This window comes from Bactrocera latifrons, unplaced genomic scaffold (assembly GCF_001853355.1).
Source record: "Bactrocera latifrons isolate USDA-ARS-PBARC rearing strain unplaced genomic scaffold, ASM185335v1 scaffold_113, whole genome shotgun sequence".
Lineage (NCBI taxonomy): Eukaryota > Metazoa > Arthropoda > Insecta > Diptera > Tephritidae > Bactrocera > Bactrocera latifrons.
Genome location: NW_017534553.1, coordinates 319,643 through 334,266, shown reverse-complemented (window position 1 = coordinate 334,266; position 14,624 = coordinate 319,643). Strand labels below are relative to the sequence as shown.

Below are 14,624 nucleotides of genomic sequence, written 5' to 3'. Positions count from 1 at the left end.
AAACAGTAAAATCTCATTATATTTGTATTGTTACAATTATAGTCATCATATGGCCATATTTTCATAAATATATATCATTTTTCACTTGTTCATGAGGAAAGAACAGGTTAATRTGCGTGATCAGCTGAATCGATTTAGCCATGTTCTTCGGTCTGTCCATACGTGTGTATGTATATACGCAAACTAGTCGCTTAGCTTTTGAAAGAGATGTCGATATGAAATCTTGCGCACGTCCTTTTTTCCTTAAGAAGAAGAAGATTGGATCATTACAACACATAACAGTCATTCGAACTGTTCGATGAAAATCGTTATTTATGTATGAAAAACTTTYTTATTTGATAAGATATCTTTACAATAGTTTACATGATTTATTTTCCAAGACATCAGTAAAGTTTCATAAGACATTTTTCAGGTTGATTTCATATTTCTCAAAAGGTGTTAAAGCTCCTACTGATGTTCTTAATTTACAAAATTGTGCCAGAAAAAGCACTAAGCTAAAACCCAATCTTCCGTATAAAAAAGACATGGCCAAAAGTATTGCTGTCAGGTTCGATCAATTATTAAAGCTTTGCATACTGTTTGCTTTCATTATTTTGATGCATACAGAATTCCAAATCAATTCATCGTTACTACAGGAGTAAATGTCTAACAGAAGGCCAGCTTAATTCCCATACCAAATGCAAGTAATAATTTCAAATAAGCATAAGCATTAAGCACCCTGTAAGTAATATATAAATATAAAAAATTGAACTTTTGGCACCTTAAAATAGGCGAAATTACTAAGGCACATCTACAAACATACTAAAGTAATGTTAGCWACTACTTCTCTACGGTATGGCGGATGGAAAACACATTAGAAGCGATAAAAGCGGACAGTTAATGGAAAACATTTGAGAATCGAGCACGCCTACAATAGAATTAGATTTCAGTAGAAGGGAAAACAAAGCACCACACTTTTGTAAGTGTAGATAGCTGATATAAAGAAGAACAATAGARGCGAAAAGTAAGTGGCCAAAATGCGCTTTTCAGTCAGCGCGCCAATTCAGTACAATTTACGACGGTGGGATCAACGAACGTGGGTGTAAGAAATAAAGTGCGGAGTTGGCAAATGGATCGAGTAAAGGCGTGAGTACAGGGAGGGTTGTGCTAAAAGTAGTGAAAAACTTACTGAAAGCAAACAGAAGTAAAGTTATTGGTAGCACAAGAAAAATAGATACAAAATTAGAATTAAAAGGAAGAATTAGAGATATATTGGACGCAGAGATAAGAAATTGAACTATGGAAGAAAATTGTTGTTGTAAAAAAGTTTGTATGGTCTAAAAATATTGTTAGCTGCTGTGCTGACATGCCTCTACCGCGTTCCGCTTGTCGGTGGTTACCTGCCTTCCGACTGCCAATTGCTACAGACTTTTTGCCGGGAAAAAAATTTAGTGTTGCTCACCGAGCCGCTCTCTCTGTGCGTATGTATGTGTGTTAGTTTCGAAACTTTTGCGGTTAATGTGTGAAAAGTTGTGTTAAACTCAAAAAAAGTAGAAGTTTCTGTGTTGTGTTTACCTAAGTTCTGAACTTCTATAGACAGCGCACACACATTTATGCAAACACATGCAATTCTATTGAGTGGAAGTTTGTGTGTGTGCGTTTGGAATTTCGCGCAACACTTTAATTGCAAATTAAAACTTGTGGTATTATTGAAAATTGGCATGTAAACAGCGTCGTAATTTGCCTATCTGGCTGGTATTGAGTTACATCGGCTCATGGTTACTCATACGCCATGGCATACACTTGTGCAGCCATGCCAGCAGTAACCTGCTTTGTATACAGCTTTGATTTGTAAAGTAAATATACATAGCGCAACGTGTGTGTATTTTTGTAAGTTGTTTCTCTCACGTCAGTGAATCAATAACAATTTAGAAATTTCAAGCAGCAATGTCGGCGTTGTAAATGAATACTTTAATAGCACAATCAAATTGCAGTGTTTTGTTTGTGCAAAGTCTTCGGTTTTGTATATTTTTATAACTTGTATATTAAGTTTGCAATGAAGTTTGTAATACCCTGAAAAAAGCGTCGGAGATTTTATAAAATATGTATATAAGTGATCAGCATGATGAGCTGAGTCGGTTTAGTCATGTCCCTCTGTTTGTATATCCGCGAACTACTCCCTCAGTTTTTGAGATATTGATTTGAAATTTTGTACACATAATTTTCTCCTCAAGAAGCTACTCACTTGTCGAAACCGCCAATATCGAAACATTATATCATATAGCTTTCATACAAACTGATAGATCAAAACCCAGTGCTTGTAAGGAAAATTTTTTATTTGACGAGATAGCTTCTCGAAATTYGCCATCTGTTATTATCCGAACCAATTTTAAAATCTCCGAAGAAATTATTCAGATCAGATTACTGTAGCATATAGCTCCCATGTAAACTGACCGATAAAAAAATGTTAAGTATTAAAATCTTTTGTATTTGTGAAGGATATTATATCGAAGTAAATGTTTTTGGTGTTTTTTTTTATATTTGCAAGGGTACATACATACATACATATTGCGAAGCTTTCATTTGGTAATTTAAACCAAATTTCTGTTAGTATAAATCATTTAAAGATTCGCTATTACTTATAAAGATACATAGTAATACATAATTGAAAATGTGAAAATGATAAAAATGACATTGTTATACATTAGTTTTCTTGCTCTAGATAAGATACCGATTTTGTATATATTTGTGCTTACAATTCCTGACACTATCAGTAATTTTGTAAATTTGGCTCTCCTTTATTTGAACGTTACAAAAATCAGAGAAGATGAAAGAAAATAACAGATATGTATATACCATATGCTCTCCTTTTCAATTACTAGATGGCTGGGCTTCGCGGAAGCTTGGCCAGCGCTGGGCCACAATCGGTACATGCGCTGTCGCRAAAGCATTTTGGCTCAAGATCGATCGCAAGAGATCKAGTGATCTGATAGATTGCARCGATTTCTGAGAACTTGGAAGCATTACTATTTCGGAGGGCATGTTGATTATTTTATCAACGCAAAGAAATATTATTTTTGAGTCGACATTTAGTAGGCGGTAGGTTTAGATGTCTCGACGTTGGATTTTAATTGAACCTTCGTACCTTGCGCATAATTTTCCTCATATTTTCGGTAAAGAGCTAGAGAGTGGTATCACATGAAACATGCATGTGCTAAAAGGTTGCAAAACTATAATCATGATGGGAAAAAATAATAAGCCTATTTTTAATCAAAATATAAAAAATTCAATTATCAAACYATAAAGAGCACATACAATACTTTCATGAATAAATTCGTATTCTGGACATTTGAAATCATCGAAATATGCTTAGATATACAGGGCGGTAAAAAGTATAATGTGATCGATTTTTTCTAAAAAGTATATATTTTATTTAATTGAGTTTTATTATTGTATTTCCTACATACATAGTCGCTTAAAACTTATTATTCTACCTACACTTATTAGTGGTAGAGAAGTGCTTAGTGTTATATTCTTAGAAAAATCCTGTATGGAACAGTTAGTAGTTCTTTTCTCCTGTCTGAAGTTATATTTAACACTCCGATTCGCTTTTCGAGGCAGTTTAGACCCTTACTGTTAAAATCTTGTAGATCAAATTTTGAACTTARCGAACGATTTCGTTGTCTGTCATGAATTTATTTCTTATTCTCAAAAGTGAATTTCTGAATATATGTAGCCACGTTAATATAGCTTAGTTGTGCCAATTTTGGGTGGATATCTGCACTGTAAGTTGCTAAATAAATGCCCTTCCACAAGGATGTTTATTTAATAATATATTTGTAATTATCTCAAACTGTTTAAATTAATTCATATTATAACCTAAAAAAGCATATATCAAGCCATAAAGTCTAACGTAAAAAACAAAGTCAATAGAAAACTTCTGGTCAAAACTTGGTTGATACTTCGCTCATAAATCTAATCGAACTTACTGCAACATTTCTAATCTATACGTTTCTATTAAGCCAGCATATTTAATTTAATTTGATTTGTGGTTTGATTTCTTTAAGCCCTTTCAAATCCCAATTATTTCCAATCAGAGAGAGATTATGTTTATATCAGAGCTGATTACATACCAGTGTGAGAACATTTCGATTACTTGGGGTTACGATTGACATTACAGTATTTGTAACTATTATTTGCAAAGGTCCAAGAAATCGTTGAGGAGCTTCTTTCGCCAATAAAATGAAAGAAGTGTTGTTTGAGAATCGACGATTAATTGTCAGAGATCTTACTGACATCGTTGGAATATCAGAACAATCAGTGAAAACTATTTTGAAATATGTGGGTGGTGCTCTCCGAATTCGTGCGACTTCTGTTTATTTAGCAAACTGAAACGATCGCTCCGGGGAAACTGCTTTGAGTTAATTGAAGACATAGATTTTTAAGAATAAACCTAGAATTTTAAAATTATGAACAAATTGCTACTACTTTTGCTCTTAATGGTATTATAGGCTTTTGGGGTCGCTGAACACGAATCCGTAGCTTTAAAAAACATGGTGAATTATGTGTGGTCAACTCAACTTTTTATACTTTTTATAAAATATGACAAATTTGCTTAAAAATTGTTACTTGGATTTAATTKAATTTATATAACCATTTTATAGGGTTTATTTGGGTGTAACAAGCACCTTGGTAAACTTAGCAAACTCTCTCCAAGGTATAAAAATACAATTATTCTCTCAATCATTATATTTGAAGTCTCGAAACGACCTCACACGGTATACAGATATATATATGTATACATAGTATTATATTTTCAAAACAATTTATAAAAATTGTTGCCATAATGCACATATGCCAACACTATTGGACTGAAGGTCTTATGGAACATCCCCCTACTTGTCAAATTCTTGCGCTTACAGCCGATCGTTGGTTGCAGCTCAGCGACTTATTTGCACGACAGGCTTGTGGGTGGCGTCATAGTCACAGCTAATGGTGATGATTTATGGCTTGCAACACGCCAATAGCAGCGAAAAGTAGCAAACCTCAAATGTCACAATCTCGCAGAAATCAACGTAAGTTGTATGCAGCCAAAGGGAGCAAAAAGATAGAGGCGGTTGACTGGCGGTAGTGAAAGCTTGGCATTGAGAGCTGACTGTCTGCCGCTATCTGCTATCACAGCTAGTTGTATGTGTAATAATAATTGATTTGAGTGTGTGTGTGAGCTGTCGCCAGCGAACAACTCAATTGTCGGCGGCGAGTATTTGACGCGTTACTGTGGCTTTGTCGCAGTGCGGCGCCACAAAAGCGATTCAGTTGCATGCGCGTTGCATTTCTGAAGGCTTGTCAAGTGGCTGTTCCGGTGTTTCTGAATAACATAACTTTGAGGCACAAATTTTASTGAATTATTAAAAATATATATTCGCATATATTGATTAATAGATTGACGGATCGATTGATTGATTGTCGAAAATGTCCGCTTGGCCTGCCGTGCGAAAGCAGTAATATGAAAATTGTGTTTTTCAAATATTTACTATATTAAATTTACAAAAAATAAATTATATACAATTGAAACTATTCTACTGTGTCTCCGTCTTTGTTRTTGTAGAATAACCGCCTCAGTGCGYACCACAAATCGCATGAATGCTCTGCTYATGGAATCGATGTTGGGCAAGAAACGCGCCTTACAGAAGCTGCATTCCAACGCCGGTGAGGGCGAAGAAGTTGAATGTGCCGTCGAGAAGCCGAAGCGCGAGTGGGAATACTTTCGTAATAACTTCAGCATGGAAGCGGTTTATAAGCTGATTGAGACGGCTATTGAGGAGCGTTTAACGTGGGATCGCTTTGGTCGTTCCTATGATTCGTGGCGTTCGCTACAAATGGCCGAAACAYTGGCGGCGGATATACGAGATCGTGTGAAGCGCCTGCAGCATAAGAGGTAAGGAGAGCATAAAATTGCTGAAAAAGAAAGGTATTGAGATTTGGGCAGCTTAAAATTCTAGAAAAGGATATTTCAGCCTTCTTACTCTTTACTTTTATGTTTGACGATGTATACATAATATATTCCATAAAAACCAAAAAATAAAAATCGTAAATTTATGGCTCATTTTATCTCAGTTTTACCTTCAATGGACCGATTTCCGTTTCTCTCACCCACAGACATCGCATCGTTTGCCTGCTATCCATAGTGGAGAAACAAAACCAAGGCCTTAGCTTTCGCATGCGCCATTTACTGGATGAAAAGATGGATAATTTTACGAATTTGGTTTATGAACGGCCGTCTTACTACATGGTGGTGACTTTATTTTTGGTGTATAAGGACTGAAAAAAGCGGTTTTCCTTMAGCTTTTACGGCCTATAAAGCTTTTGTTGTTGATAAGTGGTTTGATGACTGAATATGCATGATGCTTGAAAGTTTTATTGTTGTTTGTATTGTTGAAATTCGGTTTAGCATAGCTTAGAACCAGTTAGGTAAAGCTAATAAAATATATAATAAGCAAAAACTTGAATATATGTAACTACAGCAAACGAAGAACGAAAACAATTAAACTTTAAACAGTTAAATAAATTGAAATTGTTAGTATTATCCATTTACAAACGAAATTTTTACTTTTCAATTTATTTCAATGAAAAAGTTTTTAAAAATGAACGTTAATTTCCATTAAAGGCCCCGGCGAGATTCGAACTCACGATCTCCTGTTTACTAGACAGGCGCTTTAACCAACTAAGCCACGGCGCCATGTTGGCAACCCTGCTGTGTAGGAATGTTAGAAAACGACCATAGACAAATATGATAACATGGATATAATGCATTGATTTTTTGATACAAAGCAATTCCAAACATTTTGTTTCTTRAAAGCTCCGAAGCAGCCTTTGGAAATGGTAAAAATTGAAAGAAGTTCATAGTGGATTGAAACCCATTGAAAACAAAAGATAAGCWAACAAAAATTTAATGAAAACAATTTACGAGCAATTTGAGGTCGGAAATAGGAAATGGAGGTTCATTGTTGAATTACGTTGAGGTCKACTTTTGCATTTTATGAGAAAAGTCACCATAGTAATGATGATATGTTTCATATTGTATTAACATATGGTAGATACTACAACAATGGGGGGTTGCTCTTCCGSGGCTGATGTTTATTTTTCATTGGGGGGTGATTTTTACGTGGAGAGGTCAAAACCTCTCGACGGGTCACATTTTCACTTTAGCTCGTATTCAAACGGATATTCTTTCGCTACCCAGAGGATACTTGGTCTAAGACCGWTTCGGGCCACTATCGAGTGAATGGGGCTTAGGCAACTTTCTTCACTTACTTGAACTTCTACACATGACTCCATCCTCCAAAACTAATACGGCTGTATAAACTGACGTCTGTATAAACTAACTTAGAAGTCACAGATAATTTCGTCTAYCTTYGRAACAGYATTAATACCAATAACAACCTCAGCCTCCAAATCCAATGCAGAATAACTCTTGCCAACAGGTGCTACTTCGGATTGGGTAGACGATTGAGGAGTAAAGTCCTCTCCTGCCATATGGTACAGAGACAGGGATGTTAACAACATCTGTTGAGTCGGCGTTACGGTCATGTCATCCGAATRAATGAAAACAATTAAGCTCTGGGAGTGTTTGACTCAGTACTCGCCGGGGGAAGCAGAAGAATATGAAGGCCTCCACTCCGTTGGAAAGACTAGACTTCTTACTTACTTACTTCAGCTTTCATATTCGTATCTTCTCGTTTTTGCGTATTTTTAGCAACTCTTCGGGACTTAGTATTTTCGTTTAACTTTTGTTGCTTGCAGGACCTTTTGGACGCTTTCGGTACATCTTTGCTTTGTACAATTTCCGTTTTGTTCTCTTTTTGTTTTTGTTAGTTTTTGTGTTCCTTTTCTATTTCAACTCTCTTTTCTACTTGCCATCTGAATTATCGGCAACTCTTTTAGTTTCTGATTCCTGTTTCCCTCGTATTTTATAGAACTTTCCTCTTTTCGAAAACAACTCCCTCTCTTTAGATTCGTCAGTGTTTTCAATAGTAGCTGTTCTTTTTTTTCGCCTTCTCAGTGCTTTCGGTAACAGTTGTTTCCTTTTCAGCTTTCATTGTGCTTGAAGTAGGTTCTTCTGTTTATTTATTAACTTGGCCTTCTTGTGTGCCCTCGTTGGTTTTATAAGATTCTCAGCGTTCGTTTTGAGTGTTGTTGCTATTACTCATTGTGTGGCCTTCATTATCATTCTATTCTATACTATTATTTACATTATCGTTCGGATCGCCCTTTTCTTCTATCTTTTCTATATTTTCCTTTCGAATCTCAACATTGGAATTGTTGAACTTACTAGCGCTATTTTCTTCGCAATTTTGAGTGGTTTCAGTTTCGGACATTTGATTTAGTGTTTAACTCTTCAAAGAATGCCGCAGTCTGCCCTATAGTTTTCTTATCAGCTGTTTCGGTGCGTTAGATTGCTTTGATTCGCAAGTTRCATTTTTCGATTGCTTTTCAACGATCAGTTCACTCTCTGACAGTTTATTAGTATCTTTATTAGATTTCGTTTTCCGTTATATTTCCAGTTTCCTAGTTTTCCATTTTAGCATTCGATAGTCGGTAGTTTTGTCATCTTCTGATTTTGCTTTTTTCTCTGTGAATTTTTCTAAATCTTTAATTGTTTTATCTATAGGCTCATCCTTCTTTTAAGTAATTTTTGCCTTTTGCGGAAGAACAATTCATGGATTTTGCACGATGATCAAGCACGATGGCATCGAACCATGATTGTGACCGAATTTAGAACCAAAAAAAACGCAATGAATGCCATATATCATTCACCGTGCGATTTTTGGAAAACAACCAAATTGAAATTGTCGCCCAATTGAACCCGTTTTCAGTRGATCGAAGAAATAAAACAAAACTTCTGATGGAGTTGAATACCCTCCCAAAAAGTGYTTAAGAAAAGAGTTTTCGAGGACTGGAAAAATTGTAGGCATAAGTGTATTACACCTGGTGGGGATCTTTGAAGGCGACAAAATAAATATTGATGAATATTTTGTGTTTTATTTACAATATCCGGGTAACTTTTTGTCAYAATGTATTTTTGGAAATGTATATATGAAATAAACTATTAAATATACCTATCTTTATTTAATACATTTATCAGTATATTCATCCACAGAACTTTCAATATTATGCTTTATAGTTCCGCCTATATACTTATTGCTGTAATATAAACCCCTCTTTCACAAATTTTCTTCATATTTCTTTTGTTTTCAATCTTTGTCAATTTTAAATTATACTTCTAATTTATTGCTTTAGACTTTCTCAAAAACTCGCATGTTAAAAAAACCAATTTTGTTCCAGTGATTCTCAAACTWGATCACTGTAGGCCCCGGCGAGATTCGAACTCACGATCTCCTGTTTACTAGACAGGCGCTTTAACCAACTAAGCCACGGCGCCACATTGCCAACCYAGCAGTGTAAGAAAGTGAGTAAGATAGCAAAGTTTTAACGTCATAGAGGGTATAAATTTATATTTCTTAACATAAATAAAAATACGTTTTTTAACATAGCACATTTGGTTTATAAAATGTAGAGTTTCTTGTTAAAGGACCATAATTCAAATATTCATTTGAAATGTTTTCTTAATTTTAAATAAATTATTTTTAAAAAATTACGTAATAAATGTTAAATCATATCTTAAATTTAAACTAGAAATGTATTTGACAGTTCAATAATGAACAATAATTTCTATAATTTGTTTTGGACTTTATATACGTTAATTGAATATAAACCCTTCCACAAYTTTTTGTTTTTATGTTTTATTTTGTTTAATTATTAATTTAAAAATTTTGCTTTTTTCTTATTTAAGAATTTCAAAAACTTKTTTATTAAAAACCTATTTTCCCAGTGATACCCAAACTTGGTCACTGTAGGCCCCGGCGAGATTCGAACTCACGATCTCCTGTTTACTAGACAGGCGCTTTAACCAACTAAGCCACGGCGCCATGTGGRGAAAGTTGCGCCAAGAAGTCAACAAGCGTAAGCAGGTGGAGAAGAGCTGWAGTTGAATTAATAGCACGCATTTTCAACGCATATCAATGGAATGTTTGTTTTTAGTATTTTATTGGAGGCGTAATTATAARTTATAGATAAATATGAGAATGATGTTCCAAAATATATTTTCAGTTATGAATTTGGGGTTTTCTCGGACGTAAATTATAACTGATATTTTAAATTTATACAAATTAAACTTTTTAAAATAAAATTTTTGAAATACCTGAACAAACATTAAATTCTCCCCATCAACTGTTTGCACACGATTATTTGATGACCAAACAAAAATATATACAAACATACACTCATTCATAAATATTCTAACCTAAAAGTATCCAGTTCCTTGTCGCATTTGTTGCTGCGTATACGTAACATCCGTTAATACTCCCGCCCGTTTGTGCTTAGCCAGCCGATTTCGAGTGGAGTACGTTGAGACCGATGAGTATCCGCCATTTTCGTGATTTTTACGATTATTGAAACAATTATTGAGGCAATTGCAACATGTTAAGTACCGTTGCCACGACCATTGCTACGGTGGCGAGAGCGTCAGTTGGCTTCGAGTGTCGTTTGACGTTCCAAATAAACAGCAGCAAACATCAAATATAAACAACAACAAAAACAAATGCCAATACAACTGAACTAAGAACAGCACAAATGTACAACAACAAAAATAAATAGAAAAGTACATATCAACAACGGCAAAGAGGCGGTGCGTCGGTGGAAGTCTATGTGATAACATACACTACATGAGCCGAATGTGCGTGCGTTCTTTTTGGTATGTTGGACCGGCTAGCAGCACATTTAGTGCGTCGTGCGGCGTTAAAAGCAGTCGCGTGGTTTATTTTATGGTTGTAGCGAAGACTATCGGCGGTTGTTGTTGTTGTGCAGGCAGTGTGAAGTGCTTGGGGCTGAGATTAAAATTCAAGTACCAACTTTATTGTTATTTTTATGAGTGGTTATATTGGAGCTACTGCCAACTTCCGCTGCTAACTGTTTTTCTGGTTTTTCTTGGGCAGTGATTGCAGTTAGCTGTTCATAAAAATTTGCTGATTATTGTTAAGCCGATTTGCGCAGCTGTCATATGTCATTAATTACTAGTTAGTTGTTTCAGCAGTTTGGCATTATTTTTGAGATATTTATAGATATGTTTGTGTATGTGTGTAAATAAATATACACTTGAAAACTGAAATATTTTTTTTTTTTTCAAAACTCATAGAACAATTCATCATATTCCAGCATTTGTCAGCGCAAAAGCTGATTAAACAGAGAATTAGTTAGTGAGAGAGTGAGAGAGAGCCGCTGTCAGATATAACGAATATATAATATAACAATTTTATAACCAAGATTCAAAATTTGTTTCTATATTACAGGCGATGTTATGTTATTTTGCATTTTAGGTRACCAAATACACTTTTGAGCCATTATTTCATATTGCCTAAAATTGACGATGTTAAAATTCTAAAATTCGGTATTAACGACTGTTACAAAATRTTCGGCTTTTCAATTTACCAAATAAGGGCAACTTTATGTTTGTTTTCTAAATAAATTTTATTAATTTTACCATGTGATGAAAATTGACCCGGACTGGTCCGTAGAGGGTCTTCTAATAAGAGTGTATGATTTCTTAAACAAAAAAAAAAAAAAAAAAAAAAAAAAAAAAAAAAAAAAAAAAAAAAAAAAAAAAAAAAAAAAAAAAAAAAAAAAAAAAAAAAAAAAAAAAAAAACGGTTACTTTTTTCACTAATTCAACAGAGTCTGGTTTATTGCTAAAGACAAATGACTTCGAATAGTCTCATCAGATGCAGTATAATAGTGTTAAATCATAACTTCTTGGAGGCCAATCGTAGCCACAATTTCTTGAAATAATAAAACTTCCAAACTTTTCTTTTAAAACTTTTATTCAAAAATTCSGTTATTACACGTGGTATGTGTCACGTAACCCCGTTTTGTTGGACCAGATGTTGTCAACATCAACTTCTTGCAATTGACAACCATGCCACATACACTCATGATTACTAGTGATGAGACGTGGTTTTATGACGTYGAAACTATTTAATAAACTAGCGATATACTAGGCTGTATTAAAATGCTTAAAAATTTAAGGCTTTCTGGCAGTCCGGGTCAAATTTGATCAGATGACATTTAAATTTTTGTTTTTTGTTTTTTTGTTTTTAAATTGGAGGATATTTTTGCAATATTATGTTTGCAGTTTTTTTTATATTCCCGAAGTATTCTTTGGTAMGCTTGGCCTTAAAACACTTTATTTCACATAGGATGGTTGGTTCCATGGTTGAATTAGAAAGTAGAGGATTGTATATCGTCCCAACTGGCTGAATGCTGGGTATTCTAACTTTGCATTATTCACGCTCATGCTCTGCATTCACTCGTCTCTACTTTATCAAGTTTCTGAAGGTGGAGTCTTAGGTATAAATACACTTATTACTACAAAAATATCTACATTGTAACAACAAAGGACCTGGAAACTGTAACATTTAATTATTAATCAATATTTAGTTTGTCGCCTTCAAAGTAATCCCCACCAGATATTATACMCTTATGTCCTCGAAACACTTTTCATAAGCAGTTTTTGGGATAACCTTCAGTTTCTTCAGCGTACTTTGTTTTATCTCTTCTATCGACTGAAAACATTCTCCATTCCGATGAATGTTGACTTGTCAAACTGATAAACCTATCGGTGGTTATAGTGACTAGGCGAGCAAGAAAGTRTTCCATACCCAAGATCATTCGAGTTCTCATGTCATCTCTCCAACACTTGAATATTTTCATCAGGTCGAAGGTCGACCAGAACGAGGCATGTCATCAACGATCTCAAATAACAAAGCACTACTGAGGTATGCGGACTTAAGCAGCTGCTTTAAACAAACTGATTGACAGATGGCGCTCATATTTGACATAATCATTAAGGAAAGTCCAAGGATAGTCCTATAAATTTAGCAAAATCGATTTTGTTTTTAAATATCATTTAGCCGGGAATTGAATTACAATTTATTGGTGCTTTTTTGCCACGGTATAGTTTCCTATTTTTTAAAAGTAGAAGCCTTTTGGTGTATCCAATATCAACACTATCCGAAAGTACCATTTTGAATATTGTTTCAAGACTTAATGTTTCACAGTAGGATACATTGCTTCAAGATAACTATGAAATAGACTCTTCCTAACACAGTAGGGAGATTCTCTTGCTCTTGAAAGATTGCAAAAATCCTATACCGAAATATACAAGGGCACGAGAGCACCCATTGCAGAATCTGGTGATATATGATTCGGTCAATTTATTGAAAATGACTATTGTGAATGGCTATTGTGAATTGGCGCACCTTCTGCATTCATTCTTAACAAAAAAATCTGGAACAACTCTTTATAATTTAAATAGAAATTATAAAATCTATTTAAAATTCACCTTCTTCAACAATTTAACGTCAAAATATGTATTTAGTAAAATGACAGCTAGCACAGGGTTGCAATTATTTTTTTACGTGTCATTGCATGAGTATAAACTTGGATTTTGGTCTGACATATTTCACAGCCATTGCAAATAATTTTCTGCGTGTGTTTGTCGTTGTGCCGTTGCACCAAGAGGAAATATCTGCAATTCGTGCACCGTTCAAGGGTTTTGCAAGAGTAAGAGAATACCCCCATTGTGTATTTTCTTTGAAATTAATGGATTATTCGCTAAGCGTTACATTGTCTATGCAACATATTACGAGCAGAAATAATATGGAAATTTTCCAATATTTTCGGTCAAATATATTTTTAMCCCAAAATTTTAATTAAAGATCGAGCATCTTTTTCAATTACCGACAATTTGACAATTGTGTGAAGTTTGGTCTAAAGGTTGTAAGAGATATAGACAACAAAATATAGAACCCTATATTATTGGTCAGTAATTGAAAAATGATTTGGWATAAACAATTATATTAGATATCAAAATACACAAAATATATATTGCCTTCACTTTTGAAGCGGAGTGGGAAAGAGATGAGGTGGACAAGGACACAGGTATAAGTATATCTACGGATGGGTCCAAACTAGATAATCGAGTGGAAGGTTTTTTTTTTGGCAAAATTAGATACGRAAATGGCTTTCTGACTACCAGACCACTGCAGCGTCTTCCAATTGGAAGTCATAGCAATTAAAAGAAGCATTCTTGTTCCGACAAGGAGTGTGCTCAAAACAAGGGAGGTGTACTCAGCAAAGATATTGRCAGAATGAATTGATCTATTAGTGGACTTAACGTACTATTTCATGATAAACTTGGAATAGGCTCTAGGACATAGTGATTTTACTGGTGCTGTAAAGTAGATGTATTCAACCCTTAACTTGCTTAACAAGCAGGCAAACATGGCATGAATGGGTCACACTAATCAAATTCAAAGGAAATGGCAWAAGAACTCTAGTAGAAGTCATAACCACCATACAATACCATACAATGACTATTGTAGAAGCTGTCAGGAGGTAAATTAAGAAGAGACTATCAAACATCTTGTATGCGAATGCAGAGCTTGGTATAAARAACTATCGGTAGAGGGTTTCTGGACAATTTCTCTAAGGTTGCGCTAAACTTTTTAAATTGATGAACTTCACACACAG

The 14,624-nt window shown here is 34.6% G+C and overlaps 1 protein-coding gene and 3 non-coding genes across 4 annotated transcripts; 1 reads left to right on the top strand and 3 right to left on the bottom strand.

Annotated features, from left to right (window-relative positions):
• The first annotated feature begins 5,390 nt into the window (after positions 1–5,390).
• Positions 5,391–6,498, top strand: LOC108974943. The gene is made up of 3 exons (XM_018943080.1): positions 5,391–5,480; positions 5,588–5,917; positions 6,139–6,498. Exons 1-3 carry the CDS (start codon positions 5,452–5,454, stop codon positions 6,302–6,304), a joined length of 525 nt encoding a protein of 174 aa, XP_018798625.1. The 5' UTR covers positions 5,391–5,451; the 3' UTR covers positions 6,305–6,498.
• Positions 6,499–6,644: 146 nt separating this feature from the next.
• Positions 6,645–6,718, bottom strand: Trnat-agu. Its single transcript has one exon. It is a non-coding gene; the product is annotated as a tRNA-Thr (tRNA).
• A 2,629-nt stretch (positions 6,719–9,347) lies between these two features.
• Trnat-agu lies at positions 9,348–9,421 on the bottom strand. Its single transcript has one exon. It is a non-coding gene; the product is annotated as a tRNA-Thr (tRNA).
• Positions 9,422–9,894: 473 nt separating this feature from the next.
• Positions 9,895–9,968, bottom strand: Trnat-agu. Its single transcript has one exon. It is a non-coding gene; the product is annotated as a tRNA-Thr (tRNA).
• Positions 9,969–14,624: the final 4,656 nt, after the last annotated feature.